This window comes from Colossoma macropomum, unplaced genomic scaffold (genome assembly GCF_904425465.1).
Source record: "Colossoma macropomum unplaced genomic scaffold, Colossoma_macropomum, whole genome shotgun sequence".
NCBI classification, from domain to species: Eukaryota; Metazoa; Chordata; class Actinopteri; order Characiformes; family Serrasalmidae; genus Colossoma; species Colossoma macropomum.
The window spans coordinates 474,328-499,898 of record NW_023494797.1 but is presented as its reverse complement, the minus strand read 5'-3'; the positions used below and the strand labels follow the sequence as shown (position 1 = coordinate 499,898).

General features: G+C 39.4%; 1 protein-coding gene across 1 annotated transcript in view; it reads right to left on the bottom strand.

The window, feature by feature from the left end:
- ptprja (protein tyrosine phosphatase receptor type Ja) overlaps positions 1 to 25,571 on the bottom strand; it is a 71,605-nt gene that overhangs the window by 15,845 nt on the left and 30,189 nt on the right. The window contains exons 11-14 of the mRNA XM_036583875.1: positions 20,601 to 20,864; positions 20,230 to 20,490; positions 12,634 to 12,903; positions 9,998 to 10,243 (exon numbers count right to left, since the gene is read on the bottom strand). Of these exons, the coding sequence (XP_036439768.1) occupies positions 9,998 to 10,243; positions 12,634 to 12,903; positions 20,230 to 20,490; positions 20,601 to 20,864 (1,041 nt within the window). The remainder of the gene's footprint in view (positions 1 to 9,997; positions 10,244 to 12,633; positions 12,904 to 20,229; positions 20,491 to 20,600; positions 20,865 to 25,571) is intronic.

Below are 25,571 nucleotides of genomic sequence, written 5' to 3'. Positions count from 1 at the left end.
GGTGCTAAAATGCCTAGCACACAGCAGGTTGCTACGTCTGCTGAGCCACCTACCTCCTGCTTTAAGATGGGGTGACTAGCTCAATGCCTATGCCCCTCTCCACTCTCTGATCGATGTGGAGGAGAAAGAAGAGGAGGCAGAAGAAGATGGCGATGAGGGAAGCTCAGAATTACTTATCATGGAAGAGGAGGATGAATTTGAGGACCCCCCCCCCCCTTTCAGCCAGCAAAACTCCATGATGCAGTGAAAACCGTGGAGGAGTCAGGAGAGGCACCATCCTCTTCACTCCTCAGTTCAGACCTGCAAGGCATGCTTAAGCATGTGGCAACAAAACAGCACAGGCCAACTGTTATAGCAGAAACTGCAAAGTCACACTATGAGGGGAATGGGCAAAATGAGGAACAAGACAGCTTCTCCCCACATTTCCTGAGCTCCTGGTGCTCCACAGGCAAATCACCCATTCAAGGGAGGGTCTGCTCTTCACAGATCTCTCCCTCTGTCTCCAGAGATGACCAGTCCAGGCTGCAGAAAAAAGCTGTGCTTACCCAGGAGGACACAGCCAGGCCACTCACCCTCCAACTGCCCTAATTTTGTGCAGGAAGCCACCCACCCCAGGCCCCAACTTTTGAATCCTGAGGTGACCCAAGCCACAGACAGATCTGTCAGGTCAAAGCGGAGCCCCAGCGCATAATGCTACCTGGCCCAGGAAGCCCCATGCCCAGGTAAGACAACAGGCAGCTCAGCTGTCTGACCCCCCGGCTCTCACCCCCCCGGATCTCCAATGTTGAGACGAAGCAGAGTTCTGGTGCTCCACAGTGTATGATGTGGCAAACACCTGAGGTTCCCTGAGGTTAATAGAGTGGCAGGGTTTCAAATGAAACACAGAGAAAAGTGTGCTAATTCTGATCCAGTGCATATCATATCTGGGTCTGTCACTAAACTTGATGTCATTCAAGGCAAGCCTGTCAACAGAGAGAGTGGAAAACTACTCCGTAGTTGAACAGATTTGGGACAGGCTACAGAATGGCGACAGTACATCTGTGCCCTCTGTTCTTCTCTTTGCACGATCACAGAGCACCACATAGGATAGATGCATTAGCTCATGAATGGCTGCAAACACTGCTGCATGCATTCCTGCCCGTAGTGTTAATGTCCCTTACACTAGCCAGGGTGAGGGAGAAAGGTCTGTCTATCACAGCTCCATGATGGCTGGGGAAGAACTGGCTGGCAGATATCATGGAGATCCTCCATGGCACTCCTTGGCCTCTCCCACTACACAGGGATCTACTAATCCATGGGGGGAAATATATCATCCCCATCCAGTGCATCTGGCTCTGTGGGCTTGGAACGTGAGTAGTTTAGAACATAACTGGGTTACCACCCAAAGTAATAGAATCCATCCAAAAGGCTCATCCACTAGATCCCTTTATGGATACAAGTGCCGGGTATTTTAACAATGATGCGAGAATAAACGCGAACTCCCCTTTCAGTGTTCTGTGGTGATGATATAATCATTCTTTCAGGACCTGATAGATAAGGGAAAATCATTCTCAGCCATAAAAGTGTATCTGGCAGCTGAGGGGAGGGGAAGACAGTAGGACAGTGTCCCTTGGTGTGCCATTTCATGAAAGGGGCACAGCAGGTACTCCCAGTTTCAAACTACTTGATCAAGTGGATTTTAAACATTATCAGCCAAAGTGGCACTGTTAGTAGCTTTGGTGAATCATGTTAGTGAAATCCACTCTTTCTCGGTGCACTACTTGTCAATACAGCTCATGCTGGAGGAGTCAAAGTCACTATGACCAAACCCCGAGTTTATTCTGAAATTTATCCAGTCTTGTCTCCCTTTGGAGCTCCAGACCTTTCATCCTCTGACTTTTACATCACCGGGCTAGCAGCAACTGAGAGCATAATGCCCCATGTGGGTGCTGTGCATTTATGTGGAGCGAACTAAAGATTTAAGTAAAAGTGCTCAGCAGTTTGTGTCTGGTCCCAACCATACACAGGAAAAGTAATCACTAAACAATGACTGTTGCACTGGATTACAGAATCAATCAATCAGTCAACATCTATTTAAACTCAGAATACATTGAGGGAGACCCTCATTTACAATGTAGCCGAGTAATACAGGAATCAGGGATTGAGAAGTTGTACAGTAATATCAAATGAATAAATCAAACACTATAATTAAATAATAAAAATCATAAAAGTAAAATTTAATAATAAGAAGGTACCAATAAACTGTTAAATCAATAAATGATTTAAATTACAATATAACAACTTATCAAGTAACAGAGCAGAAAGGATAAAAAAATATAAATTAATGAAATAAAAGAAATAGATGTAAGACAATAAATTGACAATAATAAAATAATACTAATAAAAGAAATAAAAAGAATGATAAAAATAAAGAGATAAAAGTACAAAAGTAAAAAAGTAAAACAAAAACAATAGCTCAGACACTGCTAAGACATACCAAAATTCATATTAAAAGTTAAGTAAAATCAAATAAAGCAGTTGCAAGCTGTGCGGAGGTGGTTAGAGACTAAAAGTTTAAAATGTTCATGTGACACCAGAGAGCGAAGCTTTAGAGTATCCTGTAATGAATTCCAGCTCAGTGGTCCACTGTAGCTAAAAGCAGATTTTCCCAGCTCAGTGAAAGCTCTCTGCACCTGAAGGGTGATCCAATCACTGGGTGTTGTAGAGGTCACCAGTAATGAATCTTGAGGCAGTATGGTATACAGAGTCTAGAGATTTCAGAGTAGTTACAGGTGCATATCTGTAGAACACGCCACCATAATCCAGCCAAATTGCTGGATTATGGTGACAGATTATTGCTTTGGCATATTTCAACAAAGGTCTGACAGTTCCAGCTAGGGTATGTGCACATTCAACAAGAGGAGCAGCAACCTCTTGGGTTGTCTTTAAAGGAATCTCACATGTTCAGCAGGTTTTGTAAGATGGACATAACACACAGAGAGTAGCATATGCAGGACTGAGCTCTGGATGAACAAACCCAGGCCACAAAGTTTTAGTCAGTTGGCAGCAGATGTTTGAGACAGGCTTGCTTGGTAATACAGGAGTTAGGAAATCCCATAGTGAGAGACCGAAATCAATGCTTGAAAGAGAACTTAAGGTTACTGTCATAACCCCAGTTCATTACATCTGTCAACTAGCCAATCGGGCAGCATAATGGAATTACGCTTGTAAGGCATACGCGGGTCAGCATGTCCCATAGTGAGACACTTATGTTATCAGAGAACAAACACTCATGCTATCAGAGAACCAGGGTTATGATAGTAACCTTAGGTTTTTCATCCTTGTAGTGGAGTCACTCTGGAGTTTAACTATTACCAACATGAAACATTATGTGTACATGTTATTTAATTTTATTTGTTACCTTTTTCTGATCCTGTATTCCGGCTCTATATGGGGATCAGAGGAACATTCAGTACTTCTAAAAGGTGTCAGACTGGAGCTAGAGCTGCTCTGGGGTACTGGCAGCTAGCTTGGCTATTTTACTGCTATGAATCAGACTTAAGCAAGTAGAAGCATGTCGGCATGTATTTTCATTTCCATGTACTCAAGCTTAACTGCTTTTCTTTGTTTGTTAAAGTAAACGGTGAATCATCTGTCCTCGCAAAAGTAAAGTATGGTGTTCCATACTTTTCTTCCAAACAAGGCTCTGTTTTAGGACCTATGTTATTCACAATATATATGCTACCACTGGGCACCATTATCAGAAAACACGGCATAAATTTCCACTATTATGCCAATGACACTCAGTTATATGTATCAAGCGAACCAGATGATAAAATTAAACTTAGCAAGATTGATGACTGTATAAAAGACATAAAAGACTGGATGTCGAGTAACTTTCTCCTACTTAACTCGGATAAAACAGAGGTTCTGCTTCTTGCTCCAAAAGCAGCAAGAACTTTTCAAACTTAATGTAAGTAAAGTAAGTAGAAGGTGAAGAACTGTGGGCTAGGTAAAGCTAGCATTACTGAGTAGCAGAGAGAACCAACAAACAGCCTCTTAACAAAATCTCTCTCTCTCTCTCTCTCTCTCTCTCAAAAAAAGAAAAAAAAAACATTTCTTGAAGTAACGTGAACGCTAATTTCCCAACCTATTAGAAAGCTGTTCAGTGGAAAATTGTTGTGTTCTGGTGCTCACGGGAAGGTTGTATTTACCAGATGGTTAACAGCTTCACTCCTTTCAGAAGAAATTGTATTCTGGTTTTTCTTTGATACATTAAAAAGTACATAGACCACATAGAAGCGCTTCAGGTAATTTTTCCCATTTACTGCCAAGTTTATCATGTTTCACTGGTGGAAGAGGTAAAAAGTCATGTTATATTTCACTTCTCAAAAACTCGTGCATCATCTACAGGTTGATTCAAAAAGATTAATCTGATTTCAAAGCACCATATTTTTACAACTGTGAGGTGCCTAGGAACCAATCACATACCAATTGAAAGAGGGGGTCATAGAGTTTCTGACTGTCACCGGAAGATGGCTCCCTTCAGTCTGCGAGGAGATGGCGACCCCTGAGCAGAAAGTGTTTTGCGTTCTCCACTTCAATAAGAGTGAATCCATCATAACTGTGCAACGTGATTTTCGTCAGCAGTGAACCTCCAACAGCTCAGAGCATTCGTTGTTAGTTCCACAATGCTGGATATTCTCCGAAATCACATTGAAAGAGCCGTATCACGTTGATGTTGTCCGTACAGCTGGAGGAGGTCATATTGAGCACTTGTAAAATTACATAATAAACTTTATGCTCACTTAAACAATTTACAATTTACTGCATTGTTCTGTAATGATTTACAAGTGAAATAAATTATTTTGAAATCAGATTAATTTTTTTGAATCACCCTGTAGAATCCCCAGTTTCCCACTTGTAAATTGCACCAGTCAACAAAGTCTTACTTACAAGTTTACAACCTCTCTGGCTCTGTAATTTTACCAACATGGTGGTTATCACCTTTTAAGCATCGGGTTACCTGTCAATTATTGACAATATACGATTACTTTGCCCTATCGCCCAGGCCTGTACTACACCTCAGAAATTGTCACCTGCTGCTGCCACATTTTCTATCACATGACATAACAGTTGTAAATTTGGTCCAAATTAGCCAAGGACTACACAAAGATGATGAATCACCTCAAAACAAATGAGTTAATAAAAACGTGCACTATGAAGCCGAACCAATACATACACCACATTCTAGCTGTAAAACAACTACATTTGGCACATTCAATTTAACTAAATACAGGCTGCAGAGAGACATACAACATTTTGGGAGTCCTCTACGTGCTCCTGTCTGCTCTCCCAATTGGCTCAAGCCTTAAGCCCAGTGGTGGTGTGACAGTAACTCTATCGGAAGACAACATTTTTTGTCACTACTGATTGGGTGTGATCAAAATATCTCTATCAGTATCTGTATTCACATATTGGTGGAAATGGGTGTGGAGTAACTCAAAGGTGGGCATTATTCACTCTAGAATTTTTTTTTTTTCCAAATATCATCATCATCATCACCATCATCATCATCATCATCATCATCATCATCAACCGCTTAGTCCAGATAGGGTCATGGTATGGTAGCAGTTGGGAGAGCAGAGAATCCCAGATGACCCTGTCCCCCGCAACTTCCTCCAGCTCATTTCCCAAAATATAAAGGGGCCCACACACTACCACAACCACACTCTAGACTTAATACTGACCTTTGGTGTAAACATAGATAAGTTAGCCATTCTCCCCCAGAGCACAGCAGTCTCAGATCATTACTTAATCTCAAACGAAATTCGCTTTAGTGGTAATATGCATTCATCACCATGCTATCGTGTTAAGCGCACTATAACTTCCTCTGCAGCTGGTAGCTTTATCAGAAACCTTCCTCAATTGTCTGTCTGTCAGCTGTCCATCTAATCCTACCGAGTTAGATATTATGAGCAAGTTCTTAGAGGATACTTTTTGATCTACACTAGATAGTGTGGCTCCATTAAAAAGTAAAATAGTAAGGCAGAAAAAGCTTGCCCCATGGTATAATGATCATACCCAAGCTTTAAAACAGACTGTCAGACAACTACAGCGAAAATGGCGCCTGACTAAGCTGGAAGTGTTCCAGTCCCCCTGGAAGGAGAGCCTTATAGACTATAGAAGAGCACTTACTACAGCACGCTCAACTTTCTCTCTTTTCTCATAGAAAACAATAAGGATAATCCTCGATTATTATTTAGCACAATTTCTAAAATAACGAAGAAGCAAACAGTTACTGAACCCCAGATGCCATTAGCCTATAGCAGCAATGATTTTATGAATTTCTTTAGTAATAAAATTGAAAAAATTAGGCAGAAAATTCAGAACACACAGTTAACCTCTACAAACCTGCTGCCTTATAATGTCAGTCTAAATCTTGAGAATATTAAAATTACTGCAGAGAGGCTGGAATTGTTTACCTTACTTCAACAAAATGAACTAGTTAAAACTGTTTCCTCTGCAAAATCTTCTACTTGTATGTTAGATCCGATTCCTACAGGTTTACTCAAAGAAATTTTGCCAGAAATAACCAAGCCTATTCTGTCAATAATAAACTCCTCTCTTCGCCTTGGATATATCCCAAAAACCCTTAAACTAGCAGTAATTAGACCTCTGATTAAGAAAGCTAACCTTGATCCCTGCGAACTATCAAATTATAGACCTATCTCAAATCTCCCCTTTATATCTAAGATATTGAAAAAAGTTGTAGCAAAACAATTAAGTTTCTATTTGTATAGGAATCATATACATGAAAAATTTCAGTCTGGTTTTAGGCCATATCATAGTACAGAGACAGCACTAGTAAAAATCGTAAACAATCTTTTATTATTCTCTGACCAAGGAAATGTCTTTGCTAGTCCTCTTCGATCCTAGTGCGGCATTTGACATGATTGACCACTCTATATTACTAGATAGGCTAGAAAACCTTGTGGGGGTAACAGGAACAGCTCTTTCCTGGTTCAGGTCCTACCTCACTGATCGCTATCAGTTTGTTAAAGTAAACGGTGAATCATCTGTCCTCGCAAAAGTAAAGTATGGTGTTCCATACTTTTCTTCCAAACAAGGCTCTGTTTTAGGACCTATGTTATTCACAATATATATGCTACCACTGGGCACCATTATCAGAAAACACAGCATAAATTTCCACTATTATGCCAATGACACTCAGTTATATGTATCAAGCGAACCAGATGATAAAATTAAACTTAGCAAGATTGATGACTGTATAAAAGACATAAAAGACTGGATGTCGAGTAACTTTCTCCTACTTAACTCGGATAAAACAGAGGTTCTGCTTCTTGCTCCAAAAGCAGCAAGAAACAAACTGTCTAACTTTACACTTAAACTTAATAATTTCTCAGTTGCATCAAGCTCATCTGTAAAAAATCTTGGTGTCACGATAGATCCTGATCTGTCCTTCGATGCACATATAATAAATATTACTAGAATAGCCTTCCTGCATCTCCGCAATATTGCTAAATTAAGAAATGCATTATCTCTACAGGATGCAGAAAAGCTAGTTCATGCATTTATTACTTCAAGGCTAGATTACTGTAATGCCCTGCTGTCTGGATGTTCCAGCAAAAGCCTTAACAAGCTTCAGCTAGTCCAGAACGCTGCAGCCAGAGTCCTTACTAGAACCAGAAAATTTGACCATATCAGCCCAGTTTTATCAACCCTACACTGGTTGGCAGTTAAATTTTGCATTGATTATAAAATTCTCTTACTGACCTATAAAGCTGTAAACGGACTCGCCCCTCAGTACCTAAGTGAACTTTCCAGTGAACCATCCCGCCTACTTAGATCACAAGGTACTGGCTTACTATTAGTACCTAGAATTAATAAAGCTACATCAGGGGGGAGAGACTTCTCATACAAAGCCCCCCAGCTTTGGAATAATCTTCCTGTTAATGTTCGGGACTCAGACACAGCCTTAGTCTTTAAGTCTAGGCTAAAAACTTACTTGTTTAGTCAAGCCTTTGGTAATTAGTTTTCCCTGACTGATAAAAGGTGCAGAACTGGGGATTCATAGTCATAGAGTATTATGGTAAACTGGGAGTGTTGGTGCTGCTCTCATGCGTTCACCCAAGTTTGCCCTCTTGTCTGCCCTCTTGAAACCTTCTGGTTTCTCCCTCTTAGTAAAGGGCTGCAATAACTAGACCTGCCCGAGTCTCTGCTGCTCTGTTAATACTGTAATCTGTGATAAGTAACTCATTGCAGAACTAACCCTCTGTGTGTTTTCCTTTCTTTTGGGTAGTTGAACAGCTACCCATCCTGTGCCTCTGATGCTGTTGCTTCCTCTGCCTTGATTGGGTGCCCACTGCTTGCCGGCCTTCTGGACCGGCTTGACCACCAATGAGCTTCATGTTGTACAACGCTGTGCAAACCTCACCCTCATGAACTGACCCTCCTGATGATGCTGCTGCTGCTGCATAAACTAAAACTAATCTAATTAACCATTGCTCCACCTGTTTTCCCCGTTTTGTATGATAATACTTTATACTAACACTGTTTGCTATCCGGTGTCGAGCAGAGTCGGATGGGTTGGTTAGTCTGGGTCTTCACTCCAGACCTGTCCACCCTGGGAGACCCTACCAGGAGCATATTGCTCCTGACGACTTAGCTCTGAAGATCCCTTGACCACACAAGCCCTTCTGCCACGGCAAGGCCCTGATCCAGGAAGGGTTTTCAAATATGTTTTCTTTTTTTTTTTTTTTACAAACTTATTTAAAAATATATATATATTTTCAAATCAATTAATTTCTGAGACTTTACAACTGGAAGGGAGTTGAACCCTTTGGAAAATGCCACAATAACTATTATTTACTATTTAAATTTTTAAATAATCAAATATAATATAAAAACTATAATTAAATGTCATACATTAACACATAAAAAAACAGATTGCTGCAGAGGATGTGTTTGTTTTTTTTCCCTCAACAATCAACAAAATATGCAGTTTGGCTGGAGCGTCCAAACCTGTGCATAAAACTGTAAGTACACTGAACATGCCACTTGGTGGCCTTGGTCAAGCTAAAGTTAAGGTACTAGTGCACCACAAAAGAGTCTTCCCTGTCTTCAGCCTAATGAGCAACCTTTTCTGGCTAATAATTCAATGTGTGTGTGTTCAGCTTTACTGCATACAAGCATTACAGTATAACCTTTTTTGGATTGTAAATAGGGTAATCTTCCAGGGATCTTTACTAAAAGCTGAAGGAACCAGGTGCCACCATGAACACCATGATGTGTCTGTTGCAACAACTCACTTCATCAGTCTCTGGTAGGTCCCAGTCCTCTGGCTCTTACAAATGCCTACTAATTTTCAGGATACTGGTTACATCCTAGAATTTAGAACTGTTGGAGCTACCAATGGCTGGAATTAGCCTGCATTATACATCTTGTATCATGACACCCTAAAAAGCAATTGAAGTAGGGCTGCAACTAAAGATTATTTTCAAAATCAGTTAGTTGGTCCATTATGACTTTGATGGATGGGAGACTAAATGCTGGAGAAAAAAACCTACAAACATCAAATCATACATTTCTTTTTATCGAAAAAGAAAACACTTCAGAAATTGTCTGGATGGTAAACATAATTGTACTTCACTCTGTATAAATAAAGACAAGAATAAACTTTCAACAGAAAGTAATGTGACAAGTTGAAGTAATCACATTATTTTATGTCTTGCACTGGGGCAGACGGTTTTTAGACATGGGGTAGACTGCACCAACTACACTTGAAGTGAACCCCAAACCACTGTTTTCAGGAACATTTGCTCAGAAGTATTTTTTTTTCTCTGCATTAAAGGGACTGACATTAGGACCAGAAATCCTGTGGTCTGAATAGTACAAAATTTTGTCTATTGTATAATGTTAATCCTAATTAGTGTCCACTAAAGCCACATACACTGATTTAAATTTAAGAGGTTGATCCTTGAATATCCATACTAACCTGTGCATGTTTGCAGTAGTTGCATTTCTCCCTTGGTGCCATCAGACGTTGCACTCTGTACACTTATGTTGTAAAGAGTACCAGGAGTCAGGCTATTCAGTGTCATCTGCTCCAGACTTGTGTTCCTCATGGACACATTCTTCAGACACACTTCATACACATATCCTCCACGTGGCCCTGTCCAGGCCACAGACAAGCTATCTGATAATGTGGAAATGACCCTCAGATTTTTCACTGGTTCTGGTCCTGTAAACAAGGAAAAAAATAATGTGTCTTCAGATATTCCTCTTAAAGGTTCAGCACTGAATTAATTACAGGTGCATAGGAAGTTCAAGTAAAAAAAAGTACTGTAAAACTCATCAGGAGTGGGATAGGCAGGATTGAATGAGTTAATTTACACAGCCCCTCATACAGCTGGAGTGGTTTGATAAACCCCAAAGGCTTGAACCTGAGTTTATCATCATGCACAGTAATGCATTTAAGTTGCACCTTTATGATCACACCAGCGACTGGGAAGCCTACTAGCAGTGGAGTAGGTGACAGAGGGTGCTGGCTAGGATTTTAAAATGAAAGCCGTTCAACTAGCCACTGAACTGGAGACCTGTCAAAAAGAGGCCATGCTAGCTTAGAGATTGGCAGCTACACTTGGGTTTGTCAAGATGCAGAGGCTCAACTACTTCAATGTCAGCATGACTGACTTTAAGGGAAATTACTCTCTGATTTTAGGGGAAGCTACAGAGCCCCATGTGCAGGACTGAAGTGTCCAGAGCAGCAAATACTAAGAAGTGCAAAGTCTGGCACTGTTTCATATGATTTGCCCTAAGATGCCCCTATTTAATACCATGGCAGCAAAAAATAGAGGCATGTCAGGCAAACTAGACTGTGCAAGACTGTAGGGCTCCAGATACCATTAAACTACCATGGGCTGATGTAAATGACTTGAGAGGGTGTCAGAGAGGGTGTAAGTGGGGCATCTTGACCAGCTAAATCATCTGCAAGTGTACACAAAGTTATTTTTCACACACAAGCTCATAGAGTCAGAAAGTAGTTGAAAAAAGATTAGCACTGAGCTGAATGCACACAATTATGTCTCTTCTGGTCACATTCCAATATCTGTACAAGTTTTGCTAAAGTTAAAATACTAGCCATTGAGGGCAGCTGATGTGAAAGAATTGGCAGTTACCATTCTGCTCCAATAGTGTTGTGTTAATGGTAGTTCAAAATGATGTGGTAGCTGGCTTCACATGACTCAGAGGAAGCACATGCTCACTCACACCTGCCTAGTCTGGTAGCATCATGGGATGGGGGAGATGTAATCTCGCAAACCTGACTTCTGCCTATCATCAAAGAGTCTGGGGCATTTTGCCGCTTAACATGGCCAAGATCTGCCTATTATGAGAGGAAAGGCCATTTGACTGTCACACAAAATAACCAAGCACAGGCTACTGTTTAACCATGACGTGTAGGGAGGGCAATTTTCAAAATGGGGCTGCATCCAAAACAAACCTGTAGGAAATAGATCTGTCAGCAAACTTGCAAAGATATTTCACTTAAAACCATTGAATCTTTCGAAGAAATGTCTTAAATCACTTTTAAAGATGTAATGTGTGAACGTCACAATTTTTTTATTTAATCCAGTGGCTATATCTTGCTCTGAAAGTCTCAGTCATGGCATGCAGGGCAGGTAATTGCTTGCAATTCATGTTTGCCTTCAATTAAATACAACCTGCTGCACAGCAGTTCAGAAGCCAGCATCTGTGATGGTATAGGGTGTATTAGTGCACATGGTATGGGTGATTTACACATATGTAAAGGCTTCATTAATGCTGAACAATATATATAGGATTTTGAGCAACATATGCTGCCATCCAGATGATGTATTTTTCAGGGAATGCCTTGCTTAATTCAGCAAGATGATACCAAACCACATTCTGCATGTATTACAACAGCATGGCAAACATTTCACTGTCAAAACCAGAGCAATAGGTCTTCTCAGATTCGAACACTTACAGAGTGTTATCAAAGGAAGAGATGATGCAACACAGTGGCAAACATGTCTCTGTCCCAACTGTTTTGCATGTTGCTGGCACGAAATAAAAAAAAAAAATAATAATAAAATGAAATGTTACTGTATCTTTGTGCTATTTTCAATTAAATATAGGGTTTAAATGATTGCATTCTTATGCTTTCTGTTTTTATTTACATTTGGCCCAGCATCCCATTTTTTTTGGAAATGGGGTTGTAAGTACTCCCTGCACAATACATCTGTCCAGCTCATGAAAGGCTACACAAAAGCTAGATCAGGAGTGCATAGCTGAAACTGTGTAGGGCTATGGGTCCTCAAGACTGGAGTTGAAAACCACTGCTCTAGTGTTTCACCAATGCCAGAGTCCATCCACATGACCACTGTTGACCAGGCATTTTTGTTCGGTGGATTATTCTCAACCCAACAGTGACACAGCATTACTGTTTTTTTAAAAATCCAAATAATGCTGTTGTGCAAAATACTCTCTTATCAGCGCAACACCCATTTACATGACACTACCATATTGGCATCCTTTATTTGGAATCTTTATAACAGAAACAGCATTAAATTCATAGTAGTTTTGAAGGGCAGTTTATATCTTGCCACTTACTAGTGGTTATGGAATATATGATCACTGCTTCACTCTGGAATCTCCATGGACCTATGGTAGTAAGAGAAATGTTGTAGGATGTCCCAGAGAGCAGGCTGGTCAGTAGAAGTGTATTATAAGCAGTGGTGTAAGTGGTAAAGTTAGGGTCAGGCTGGTAGGTCAGACTGTAGTTGAAGCTGCCGGGTCTCATGCCCTGAGCTGCAGTCCATCGCAGCAGCAGAGAGTCTGTTGTCTTAGAAGACACCTCCACACCCCCAGGTTTGTTGGGATCTGAAATATACACAACCATCATTCTCTTAAAGGACTAATGTCTGTAAAGTTTTGTGAAATTAAGTAAAATAATTTCAGAGCTTTGAATTAAAAATTAACAATGAGAAGACAACAGTGCAACATCTGTGCCAAAAATGTGTAGATTGAAACCTGATTATAATATACAAAATTATAATGTACAGTTTGCAGAAATACACAGAAATAAATTCTGTGTACTTGTGCCTTAGACTAGTCTTTGGTCCAAAACAACTTCCAATAATTTTGGTGGGCAGTGTACAGTGCGGGCTATGGGCAGTCATTTTTGGTTATTTTGACTGTGTACTCCACAATAGATTTGAAATACAACAAAATTAAATTCAGACTGTCAGCTTGAATTCAAGAGCAAGCATATCTGTTATGTGATGAATCATGCAGGGATTACAACCTTTGTTTTATTTATTCATCCAGTTTTGGTGAAGTTGCTTCTTTTGACTAGCAGTGAGTTGGTATTGAAGTTCGAGTTAACAAGAGGTGATTCCAAATATGACATTTGCAACCTGAGCCCTGAGTCAGTTGCTGTTACCTTTCAACATGTGCACCAAGGTTTCAAAATCAATACCATGCCCCTTTACTCATATTCATACTCATAAAAATGCACTTTCAATACCACCTGATAACTGATATGTGAAGCAAACCTAGTGTATGCTACAGTGGTAATGAACAAAAGACTTCAGCTGCCTGTGAACGAGGGTCTGCTCACATAGAGAAGTGCTGCAGAACCATGGCAGTTGGACACAAAGTTGTTGGTCACCTTAAACATTCCGCCTTGGCAAATCCCTGCCAGACATTAATTGTGGCATTTTAGCCCATTTTTAAACACAATCACAATTACAACCACTTCACCAATACAGTTGGAGATATAGAGGCTACACAGAGGCAAAAAAAGTCGACATTTGCTACCAAAGTTTGTATACGTCGACTTTACTCTGACTGAAAAGAATTATGAGAAGAAATAATACAGTGATTTTTAAACTGTCTGTGTAAAATAGGCTGTAGAGAGACCATATTGTCCTGCTATATACATTATTGATTGCTTAGTTTCAGTGCACAGTGTGGTTAGTAAAGCTGCTGTAGCTCAGTTTTTCAGTGTGTTTGCTTAGTCTTGGGGTGTGGAATGTGTCATTTTGAATAAAACAGCTTTATTGATGATTATCTGTATACAGAGCTGTGTGTAGAGGCTGCATTTCACATGGCATGTTAATTACACTGTGTGATTTCATACAGTATGAGAATTTAAATCATAGTGAATGGATGTAAATTATCTCCTATAATCAAATTTGAATGTTTTTAATATAGTTATACATATAATTATTTTTAAGAATAAAAAACCTGCCTGGTTACAAAGCCTGGTTGCAAGGCTTGGTTTGAAAGTCTAGTTTAAAAGGATGAGCAATTCCAGGACCTGAGTTTCCATGACCAACTGGCCCTCTGTTTAATTTTAGTAAGAAGTATGAAGTGAGCTGGCAGTGGGAGATCATTTGGCTGCCAGTTTGGGAATTGTCTGCCACTTTGGCATTTATCTGTCCATTTGGCATTTGTCTGCTGGTTTGGCATTTGTCTGCTAGTTTGCCATTTGTCTGCTAGCTTGGTGTTTGTCTGTTGGTTTGGCTTTTGTCTCCTGGTTTGGCATTTATCCGTCCATTCGACATTTACCTCTTCGTTTGGCAAGAGCATAAAGCTTGCAATGTTTGCGTTACTTTGCAAATTCCCTCTCCCAGTGTTTATTGTGGTGTATCACTGCAGCTGGTTAGCAATGTGTTAATAATTGCAAAACAAGACAAGTCAACATCAGTAAAACAAGAGTTAGGGAAAGTGTAATATATTTGTCCCATGGGAGAGGCGAAAGGTTGCAGTATTGGTGAAGGATGTCAAACCTGGTCTTGGGGGTCAATGACTTTGTAATAAATGTTGTCTTATTTTGGGATTAAATTTTAAATAAGTTAAAAAATGTATACTTTTTTCCTATACCCCTGTTATTTTTGTTTTTGTTTAAGACCACATTTATTTTTGGGTTGAAGTTGATTGAAAGCATAACATTATAAGTTTTCAGCTCTACAGGAGCCATTCTAGTGTTTATTAGTGTGTGTGTGTGTGTGTGTGTGTGTGTGTGTGTGACCACATGAGAAATGTTTGGGCTGGCATGTGTGTGCTCATTATCATTCAAAAGTTTGGAATCAGTGTTTCTAATTTTATTAGAAAGGTCCATTTCACTAAAGGTTTATTCATAAACTGATCTTAATGTGATGCTGATAATGTGCAATTCCATAATTCTCTTAATAACTGAGAAATATGGTGAAATGAATATGCAGAATATGTTGTGTTTGATAAGTCAAGATTAAGTTTGCATTATTTTTGTCTGCATTATGAAAGTCATTCCTAGGTGAAACAACCAGAGTCATTGTGAAAAGTAATTCCAGGTTTTGTGTACAAGTAAGTGTATGTAGTGTATAAGTAAGTGTGTTTCCCCCTGACTGAACATGTTTAAATTCCCAAGGGAGGTTATGTATGTGTTACAAAGTCAGCAATAGGCCTGCTTATGGGCCTTGAGAGGTAAAATGATCATATTGTCAACGTGTTATTTTCCGGTTCACCTTCTTACCATTTAGAGCATGTTGCCAGGCCACAGCGAAGAAGCCGCTATATCTTTTTTATTTTTTATTCTTGATCTTTTTTCTCCTAACTCATACTTAAGATAGTTATATAGAGGGTTTAAAATGTTTTGTGATTTCATCTTTTTTTATTTAAAGAGTCAGCAAAGTAGGTTAAGAAGCAGTTGTTATATGGAGTAAGGTTGTAAAATGCTAAAAAGGGCAAAAAGAAATGTAGGGAAAGTGATATTTGTTTTAAGTAAAATAATCACAGTCATAATAATAAAAACATAAATAATGATAGGTTTGTATTTTGCTTTCTTAAAGAAAGTGTTTCCTGTAATTAAAAATGCTCTTGTCTGCTCCCCATCAAAGTAACAATCTTTATGTTTTTGAGTGCTTGGTTTTGTTTGGCTAAAGATCATTTAGATTTAGTTCATATTTGCATGAAACTAAAAGGACAAAACCACTCCATGGTACTGGATGTTTTTTAACTGAATTCTATTCACTTTTTGCTGTTTTGTTTTCAGTTACTATATTTTTGTGCTGCATTTTGTGCATTCTCAGGACTCTCAGAAAAGAGGCTGTGTGAGTCTGGAACTGTTTTCAAGGCCCTCAGAAACATGGGTCTCCACAGCAGTTTGGAAAAGCACAGCTCCTCCCTCCACTTCATTGCCTAAACTGCTGCACCTGAATAGGTGGACTTCACTTTAACCTTTCTACTGCTAGACCACATCCTCAATGTGGAAATCTGGACTAAAGTGCTGTGACTGAGGTTACAACACAGGCCAAAGACACTTGTTATGGATCTGGAGGAATGGAGCAGTCAGAGAAGCTGTTTCTTTCTCCTCATGCTTCCTCCATCTTGTTAGGACTTCCAGGCAGGCGTCAAAGCTGTTAGAGAATAAGCTACAGTTTGAGCAGAATGCAAACACAGCCCAGTGGCCTGGCCTGCCTGATGATGTCATGATGTTTTAACAACTCAGCATGAGTGAGTGATACTTAGATTATTTAAACCTTTTAAATCAGCTTTTCCATTAAGTGAGGTGGATAATTTACCTTAGCTGCTAAACTGTTTGTTCCAGTAAATTGTAAACAGTACCTAATCAGAGGCTGTTTCTAGGCAGATTACAGCCATCATGGCCACTTTTATTTAGGCCTTTCTTTTACTTTTGGAAGTTTGAATATTTAGATAAAGCAATTTATGTGTGTCACACTACAATATCAATTATGTAGCTTGATATCAATTTGTTAATTGATTTATTCCTGGTATTCACCAGTTTACAATCATAATGTAAGGTATTTCCAGTGAGGTCCTGCTCTGCTGAGACCTAAGCAAAAGCCTGGTCCCGGGTGAGAGGGGACTCATCAAAAAGGCACAGCATCCGCATACAGCATTAGAATCCTAAGCCTAGTCTCTGCAATGGGGGGCGGCGTCCATTTTTGTGGTTAATAATTGCATGTCTTAGGTTTTGAGAAATTCTTTTTCTAAGCTGAAGATCTTTGAGAGATGGCTGATTGGTGGTAGCCATGAAGACTGCCTTCTGTGATCCATGGTGGACATGACAGAGAGCAGGGAGAGTCTCACAAGGGGACTGGTGAACAATAGGCCCCAGCATGTCCACTACTGAGATGAAGAGACTCTTGTTCTCACACATTGCATGGGGACATCTGTAATCACCCCCACACATTTTAAATGTCATGCAAATGGCCATGGAACTGATGATATTTTATCCTGAAGGGAGGGAGTGAACAGAGTGATTGGAGATTCAGCCCACTCATATGTCCTTTATCTTTTATGTTAATTCATTTATTTTATCATCTTAATAATCAATGTAGACACACCTATTCATGTTTTAATCATATGTAAGTTGAAGGTGCCATAGAATGGAAAACTGTACTTACAGTGGCATTGTTCAATAAGGAGTGTTTGGTAAATGGAACTGACATACCGTGAGGTTGTCTCCTCCTTCAAATGCAAATTCCAAAATTCTACACTGTGACATGACAGTCTTGATTCATTAATATTCATGCACTCAAATTTTACATAGACTAGCCCATGTTCTAGCCCAACAGGAAACAATAACGGAGCAACTGCAATGGAAATGGCAGAATATATGCAGTGGCAGGCTGTGAAGGACTGTGTCAGCACTTTTTTTATACCCTCCTGAAGGAATTAAACTCAACGGGCATTGTTGATGTTCATCTTTTAAAGACGCTGAAGTTGTCTTCCTATTTGCCAGCTTTTTAATCAAATGTTCTGTTCCACCTTAAATGCTACAGCTTGTACTGTTGCCAGAATGTAAGTGTGGCACCATTTAAGGTGGAATGGAAAATTCACAAAACAGGCTGGTGAAAACTTCAGCTGCAACATCTTTAACAGAGTCCCAGATAACATTAATTTAAAGTTTTTGCTCTGCACATTTTATGGACAGTTTCTCAAACCGTGGACAATATCAAGCAGGCTTTGCTTAGTATTTGAAACAGCTTGTTTTACTCTAGGGCCAAATCATAGGGTTGTCAATGGGCATGTAACACTGCATCTGGGCATTTTTCGCACTGACCAAAGTTAGATACCTTCTATGTAAATATCAGAGCACAATTTAAAATACTGAAAAAATGCATTCTGTGTCACTTGTAAGTCTATTCTATCCTTTTTCTGCTGTCAGTTGAGTTCTGATGACCATCTTTTAGACCTTGGAGGTTATTTTGTGCTTTTCAGGAGCCACAACAATCTGAAGTGTTCCTGCTCAAGGACAGCAGGACAACAAGCTAATCTACAATCAACAATCTAAGTGACATACTGATACCTCTCTTCAGCATGGCCTCTACATGCCTGTTCTATGTGGCATGAAGTTGCATACAGGCCAGAAAACTAAAAGTCATCCATATTTCCCCTTCAGAGACTGCATGAGATTTAAGGACTGATGCTGTGCGTTCTAACTGTTTAGTTCAACAGAAGCTCACCGCAGCTTCACAGTCCAGTGTCACGCAGGGGAGGATGGGAACCCCATTTTTCAGGCTTGGCTCCTCTTGAGGTTTCTGTTGCTGTGGGCTTGCTCATTGGTTCATGTTTGGACCTGGACTTTGTATGCTGTTTTGAGACACTGTTCATGAGACTTTATGCATCACATCCATGTTCTGTGTTGTGAAGACCGCAATGGGATTTTTGATCATATTTTGTCTGTAGGGGGTGTAGATTATCTCCCATAATCAAATTAATTAATCTTTTTAATTTAAAATAATTTGTTTAAGAATATATTTCTAACACCTAGGAATAATAGTTTTTTGGCTTTTGTGTCTCTGTGAGGCCTGTGACATATTCCTTGAAAAGGATGCTGTGACATGAGATAAGGACTTGTTTATGCCCATCTCCAGTCTATCCTGCCAGATATGGATTTGCCCTATGGTAGAGGTGGTAGAGGAGTTGGAACTCCTTTTTCCATCATTCTATAACTCAGTGAAAGGTGACCATTTGGGAACCGTCAAGGCCTTGGGCCTGACTGAGAGCAACTTTTGCCAACGTCATTAATATGTGCATCTTTTTTTGACTGAATCTTACCAATGACAATGTGTTGAGTTTTATTTCTGAGCCCATACAAGTCTGCATTGTCATAGTTTTGATTTGTAATGATGAATCAGCAGTTATATGTGTAGAATATGTCAAATTTACATATAATTTGCATAATTTGCACTCACTCTCACCTCTTTCTCTCTCTCTCTACTTTTCAGTTTTAGTTTAGTTAAGCCTTTGCATGTGAGATTATGTGTGCTTGTGTGGACATAACTTATTAAGATCTATATTTTTAATTATGCTTCCTTTTCATTTTTCCTGTAATCCTGAGGAGCATTTTTCTTATTAAATTTTAATTTATTTTACCTTTAAAATTCAATGAGTAGTCTTTTTTCAGTTTTTGAATGGGTGTTTTTCTTATATTTCTAAATTTTAGTCTTAGTTATGCTGTGGTAAATTATCCAACAGAAGGCTTTATCCGTGCACTGTGGTCTATTCAAATGTACAGTGAGTCACCAAAGAACAAGATTTCTAAAATCGCAATGCATCTCCAACAAGACATAAAACTTGACAAGTAATCTCTTTGGATGCATTAGCCTTGGATGTGATTCCTGCTGTCACTGTGCTACAGAGTCTGTTGTTGAAAGAGACAGATGAGGAGCAGAGATCAAAACTACAAAATGTACTTTCCTTGCAGCCTCACAAAAGTGGAACAATACCCACTCTTCTCCACTGCAATGTAGCATAGTTAGCTACTGCACATCATTTAAATATCAGTTATATTTTAATAGTATGTTTTTTAAGGTGCATTGCTCTCATTTACACTAACAACTACTTAATTCTAAGTACATTACTGATTGTTGCATTGGAATTGGTATCGGCAAGTACTAAAAACTACTCTTATGGTCTGAAAAAGACTGCTATCTATCCATGTGTGATTCCTGTATTCACTCATGTAGATGTAAATGCCTTCAAACTAAAGCTGAAAATCATGAATCAAAATGTCATTTTTAATCTAATTTACTGTCATATTGAGCCATTTGCCATAAATTGCACAGATCTGGGGTTATTTTAAAAGATATCACATAAAATGAATTTGTGAAAGAGTTAGATGTGTGCATATCACATATATAGTCAAATAGGCTTTGCATTCCTAGAGTTACTGTGTGAAGTTCACATACTTACAAGTTGCCATGGTAATTGGCTGAGATGCTTCTTCAAAGGGCCCACTGATGGTAACAAATGTGAGTGTGTAGACAGTTGCAGCAGCAAGCTGAGCGAATGTATATGTGTGTTCAGTATTGTTAAGCAATTCAGATCTGTTCAAGTCTTCACTGCTGATGTTAAGCAGGTACTGGCCAACATGACCAACAGGCGGAGTCCATGTCACCACAAGAGAGGAATTAGAGCCATTGTTAGACATGATGGGAATCACTGCAAAGGGCTCTAGAGAGAAGAAGAGATACAGTAAAGTGTGAAAGTAAACCTGAGAGAGTGGAAATGTGTGTTTACATGTGTGCTTGTGTTGAGTGACCACTGTATCTTCAAAGACATACTGGTGTAGAGAGAGATGCTGACTGGCTGTCCCTCGATTCCATAGGAACAGCTATAGACACTAAACAAACACAAAGTCCCAGGCTGCAGGTTTGTAAATGTGGTGTTCTCGGATGTAACTAGCAGGCTTCTACTGGGTTCCGTGCAGTTGGATATCTGTACGTGGTATGAGAATCCATCATGGAACTCCAGAGGACGCTTCCAGTTTAGCCACACAGCTGTGACATTGAGCAGCTTTGCCTCCAAGGAAACAACCTGTAGTGGCTCTGCAAAACACACAAACATGTTTGAGGTTAATAGTTCATTTATTAGAGTCTGAGTCTGAGCGTGAATGCTGTCTTCTCTCTGGCATCTGGAGCGAGTACCACCTACCAATACCCACACCGCAAGTCCAACGAGCTGAACTTCACAGAGCCAGTAAGCTGATCAAAGCCATTGCCAGGACCACCAGCACTGCCCAGGGGCTACACAACGGTTCGGTAACTCCTGTCACTGCCATCTCCTTTATTCTTTGCTCCGTTTCCTCTTTTCTTTGCCAGTGGAAGCTGATGAGGACAGAGCCAAATTGGGGCAGCATCACCAGTGTTGATGCTGGGTTGCAAGTCAACCTCTGTATTTGCCTCTGTAGCCGCAAAGTTGATGCTGTAATGTCACAGGAGCTCCCACAGCCACTATTTCTGCTTCAGCGACTAGCCGGGTTTGGTAGGCTGCACATGTGGTCTCTGTTCCTCCGGCAGCAGCGTGTTCAGGAAATCATGTAACTCCTCCTGCATCACCCTCTGGTATGCCTGCCACACAGCTGAATTGTGGTGATGGCCGCCATCCAGCCGCAAATGCTATTGTAGACTGCTGGTCACCACTGCACCGTCTCTTTCACCGTCCTTGCCGCCGCACCGTTTCTTCCACAGGTTTGGCTGGCTGACCGCGTCTGAAAAGGTGTAACACTCGGTATGCCCATTCGCCATGCAGTTTTCTTCAGTCGGAATAGTAGGGAAAATCCCCTTTAGCTATATGACTTTTCTCTGTGATATGCACAAAATCCATTCTCACTAAACCCACAGCCCAGCACAATAAAACACAGTCAAACACAACACATTTTAAACTTATGAACTACCACATAAACAACAGCAACAACAACAAACGTCTCTTTAGGGGAGCAGGGCAGAGTATGCGGTGCAGCTTTGCATACCATGCCCCACAAGCCCCCTCTGTAACACAGAGCAAGTGGCAGCCACCACAATACAAATTAAGCAGTACTATTGGTTGTTTAATATTTTGAAGTACCAGATTCAGCCATCATTTTTTCTATTCTTCATGATTTGGCCCTCATTTTTTCTATTCTTCTATTCTTAAAGTGCACACAAAAAGTTGTAGAATTTGCCTACCTACCAAGTCTACCTAGTATGTAGACAAATTATTGAGAGTTTTAATGATCACATGCTTCATAAATCTACTGGAACTATTCTCTTGACAGAAGTGCACCAGAAAATGTTTGAAATAACTTTGGTCTGAGCTGACCCAATATTTTAACACTTTGATTCTTGTGTTCCAACCTCAACATAAAATTTCTCAACCCATTAATTCTATTTTTTTTTGCATAGGCTGTATGTATGAATAACATAATTAAATTGTAGTTTAGGAAATCCACCTGCCAGTTTTGTTTGAATGTATGAGGATATAGTCACACACATTGAATTTTACCCCTTCTGAATTAGAGATGCTATAAGACTGCTGGCTCACAAGATGCTGCATAAAATGATGCACTGAATGAAAGCATGTGAGATAAGTTGTTAATCCAAGGACACTTGGGAGTTTGGAAGACATAAATAATAATTCACATTGTCGTTCATTTGCGGGCTACTTATTGGACTCGGCTTTTCCGATCGGATTTATGGGCACGTGAACAGGGGCCCCAAACCACTAGGGGGCCTCTGCAAGCAACTGCAGCAAATCTAATCAGCTCTTCTTGACTCACAGTGGGAACTTTAATTAATTAAAGTAAATTAACTAATCTCAAACTCTCCACGTCTTTTCTGAATGTCCACTTCAATCTCCTCCAATCACCACTTTGCAACCGCTCCACTATCTGCCATCACCTCAGTCAAGCTTTCAGTTTTTAGCAGCTAGCTAGCATTCCTCTGAATGTAACTTACTTTGAATTTGAAGCTCCTGATAAATAAACGTTGTGCCTGGGGGCCTTACAATGTTAAAAGAGAGATCTGATACCCCAGTAAAGTAGAGGATGCCCATTTCCAAAGCCAAACACACACAAAATATATACTTTAGTGTCATCAAAGTTAAGATGGTTCATCAAAGGTAAGATTGTTTATAAACATTTTTCACACCAGCTGTGGTGGTAAGCTTCAGCTGAGGATGCTTGTTTGGGATTTTTATGCTGTAAAACCCAGATGATATGATGTTAGCAAAGTGATTAAAGCTGTGAGGGATTAATCTAAGTTAGTAAGATATAACACCGTATCACACCAACATAGATTCATCCCTCCCAGCTTTAACCACTTTACTACACAAACTCACTGAAGCAATATTCCTTTTTTTAGAGCTTCACTAAATGTACCTATCTGGGCTGGAAAATACCTAATGACCTTGCACAAATTTATAATCTAAATCATGTTCCCCCACTTAAAAGAATGGAGAAGGACTTATATAGATTGAAACTATGACTTATTTCATTGATTAGCAGGGTAAAGTAATTTAAAATGAAATTACTACCAAAATTCTTGTATTTGTTTCAAACATTTCCTATAGTTTTACCAAGATCATTTTAATCATTAGACTGATTGGCAGATTTACATGAAATGGGAAAGTGCCTAGAATTAAATAAAAAACTTACCATACCATAAAGGGGGGTGTAACTTTCCCTTGGGAACTTAGCAGGACAGAGAGTGTTTGAAAAGTGTACTGTTTGGCAACTTTCTTTTGTCTTTATGCAACACAGCTCTTAATAAAGGACGACAAATAAATGATGAATAATTTAAGTTTACATTCAGCTATTACACACATCAGAAACTTGCCACATTAAACTAAACAAACTCCTTACTATATTACAGTAACTCCTCTGTAACCTAATGCTTATTTGCACAACTGTACAGAGGCTAATAATTAGATGAATAATAAATAGTTAATAGTTAATTAATAGTTAGTTAAATACTTGTTAACAGTCAGTGTGCTTGTCTGGTCTGTTTAGTATTTCACGTCATACATGTGCACTGTCACCAAGACAGATTCCTAGTATGTGCAACATACTCAGTAAAATAAAGTGATTCTGATTTTGTTTAAGAAATACATCATTTAAAAACCAACAAAAAAGGTAGAGAGTAAGGGGCCCTCAAGATATTTATGCCCAGGGGCCTGATGATGTGGGCCTGATGAAAAAAATAACATTTTTCAGAAGTAACAGATGAACACTTTTGTTCTGGAACAGTTAAAGATTAGGTTTTGTTTTTTTTTTGTCCCTTACAAAATTGAATTTGTTTCGTGTTTTTATTTTTGTTCATTGAAGTGGTTTAGAGCCCTGCTCTGGACATTGCTCTAAAAATTATTTTCTTATAAAAAAACATATATAGCATATATGTTTTGCACACACATTACAATTACAGTTATAAAGTACTTACATGAAACAGTCACCTCATATTATTTTCAGGAGCCCCTCAGCTACTCAGATATAATATTACTTGACATAAATGCTAACAATTTTTTTTTATATCTTTATGAAATTGGATCATTTTACTTTTTCAGAAATTGTTAGCATGCCAAAATAAATAATTAGAGATTAAAAATGAGCATTTAATATAAAGGCCAATTTATAGTCCAGGCGAGAAGTGTCGCACGACAAAAAACTGTGGATGTTGCAGCACTGTAGGCTTTCATAATCCTGTGCCAGCGACAAAACGTTGGAATAGAATGTCATCTCATCTGTAGTTTCTGAGAAAAAAATTATGACAAAACAGCTAATAAAACAGCAGTGAAACCTCACAGAACAGAAAACAGCTGCTACAGTGAAACTGCGTGAAGAGTAGGATTTTAAATGCAGGGTCGCTACAGCAACCAGAAATACTGCTTGTTTTCCACACGAGTGTTTTACTCACGAGATGCTCTGTCATGCTGGATTACCAGATTCGCGGTTTTCCCCAAAAAATCCGGTTAGTCTTAAAGTGCAGTGCTGGTGGAAATAACACTGTCGCGGGGTGCATTTTCTGCTTGAACAGCTTTCTAATGTACTGCAGCTTCAAAAAAAGGTTTTAAAATGAAAAAGAAATAACCTTCTGAACGTGTATCTAGTTTTGAATTGCTGGCAACATATAGGTTACAACAGCGGACCAGCGAGAAAGTAAACACAGCCGCACACCGCGACCACGGAAACACTCCAGAATGTAGAACGTTTCAGCCCTTTCAGATTTTTTAACGTATACGACAAGGTCTAGGACACCCTAGCAAACACAAATTTTGTCTCATTTACGTCATTTTTTGTCGAGCGATAATTGTTGTAAATTTTTTTTCAAATGTAAATCTCGGTCTGGCTGTTTATATGATTGTTATCTGTATTTAGCTGTAAATCTCTGATTATCAGCACTAAACTCAGAGTCTGAGTCAGTTAGAGGATTGTTTGAGACATGAGGAGAAGTTCCAGATTTAAATAAACATTAATGCAGGATTTGAATGGTAGTTTTCTGAACTGGATTACTGTCTGAATCTTCACTAAAACTCTAAAATCACTCTGGACACACAGGGTATATCCTGCTAATCGCTAGTAAGTAAATCGTGTCGCTGTTTTAACTCTTTTGTTGCCGTATGGAGGCTAAAGCTGCTAATAGCAGTGAATTTAGTTGTTTTTTTGTGCTGAATTCATGACTGCTGTTTGGTTTGAGGTGTTTTTCTCACTCTGACTAGTGAGGGTAAGGTCTTCTGAGTGTTTTGATATGTGAATCATATCACAGCATTAACCTTTCGTTATA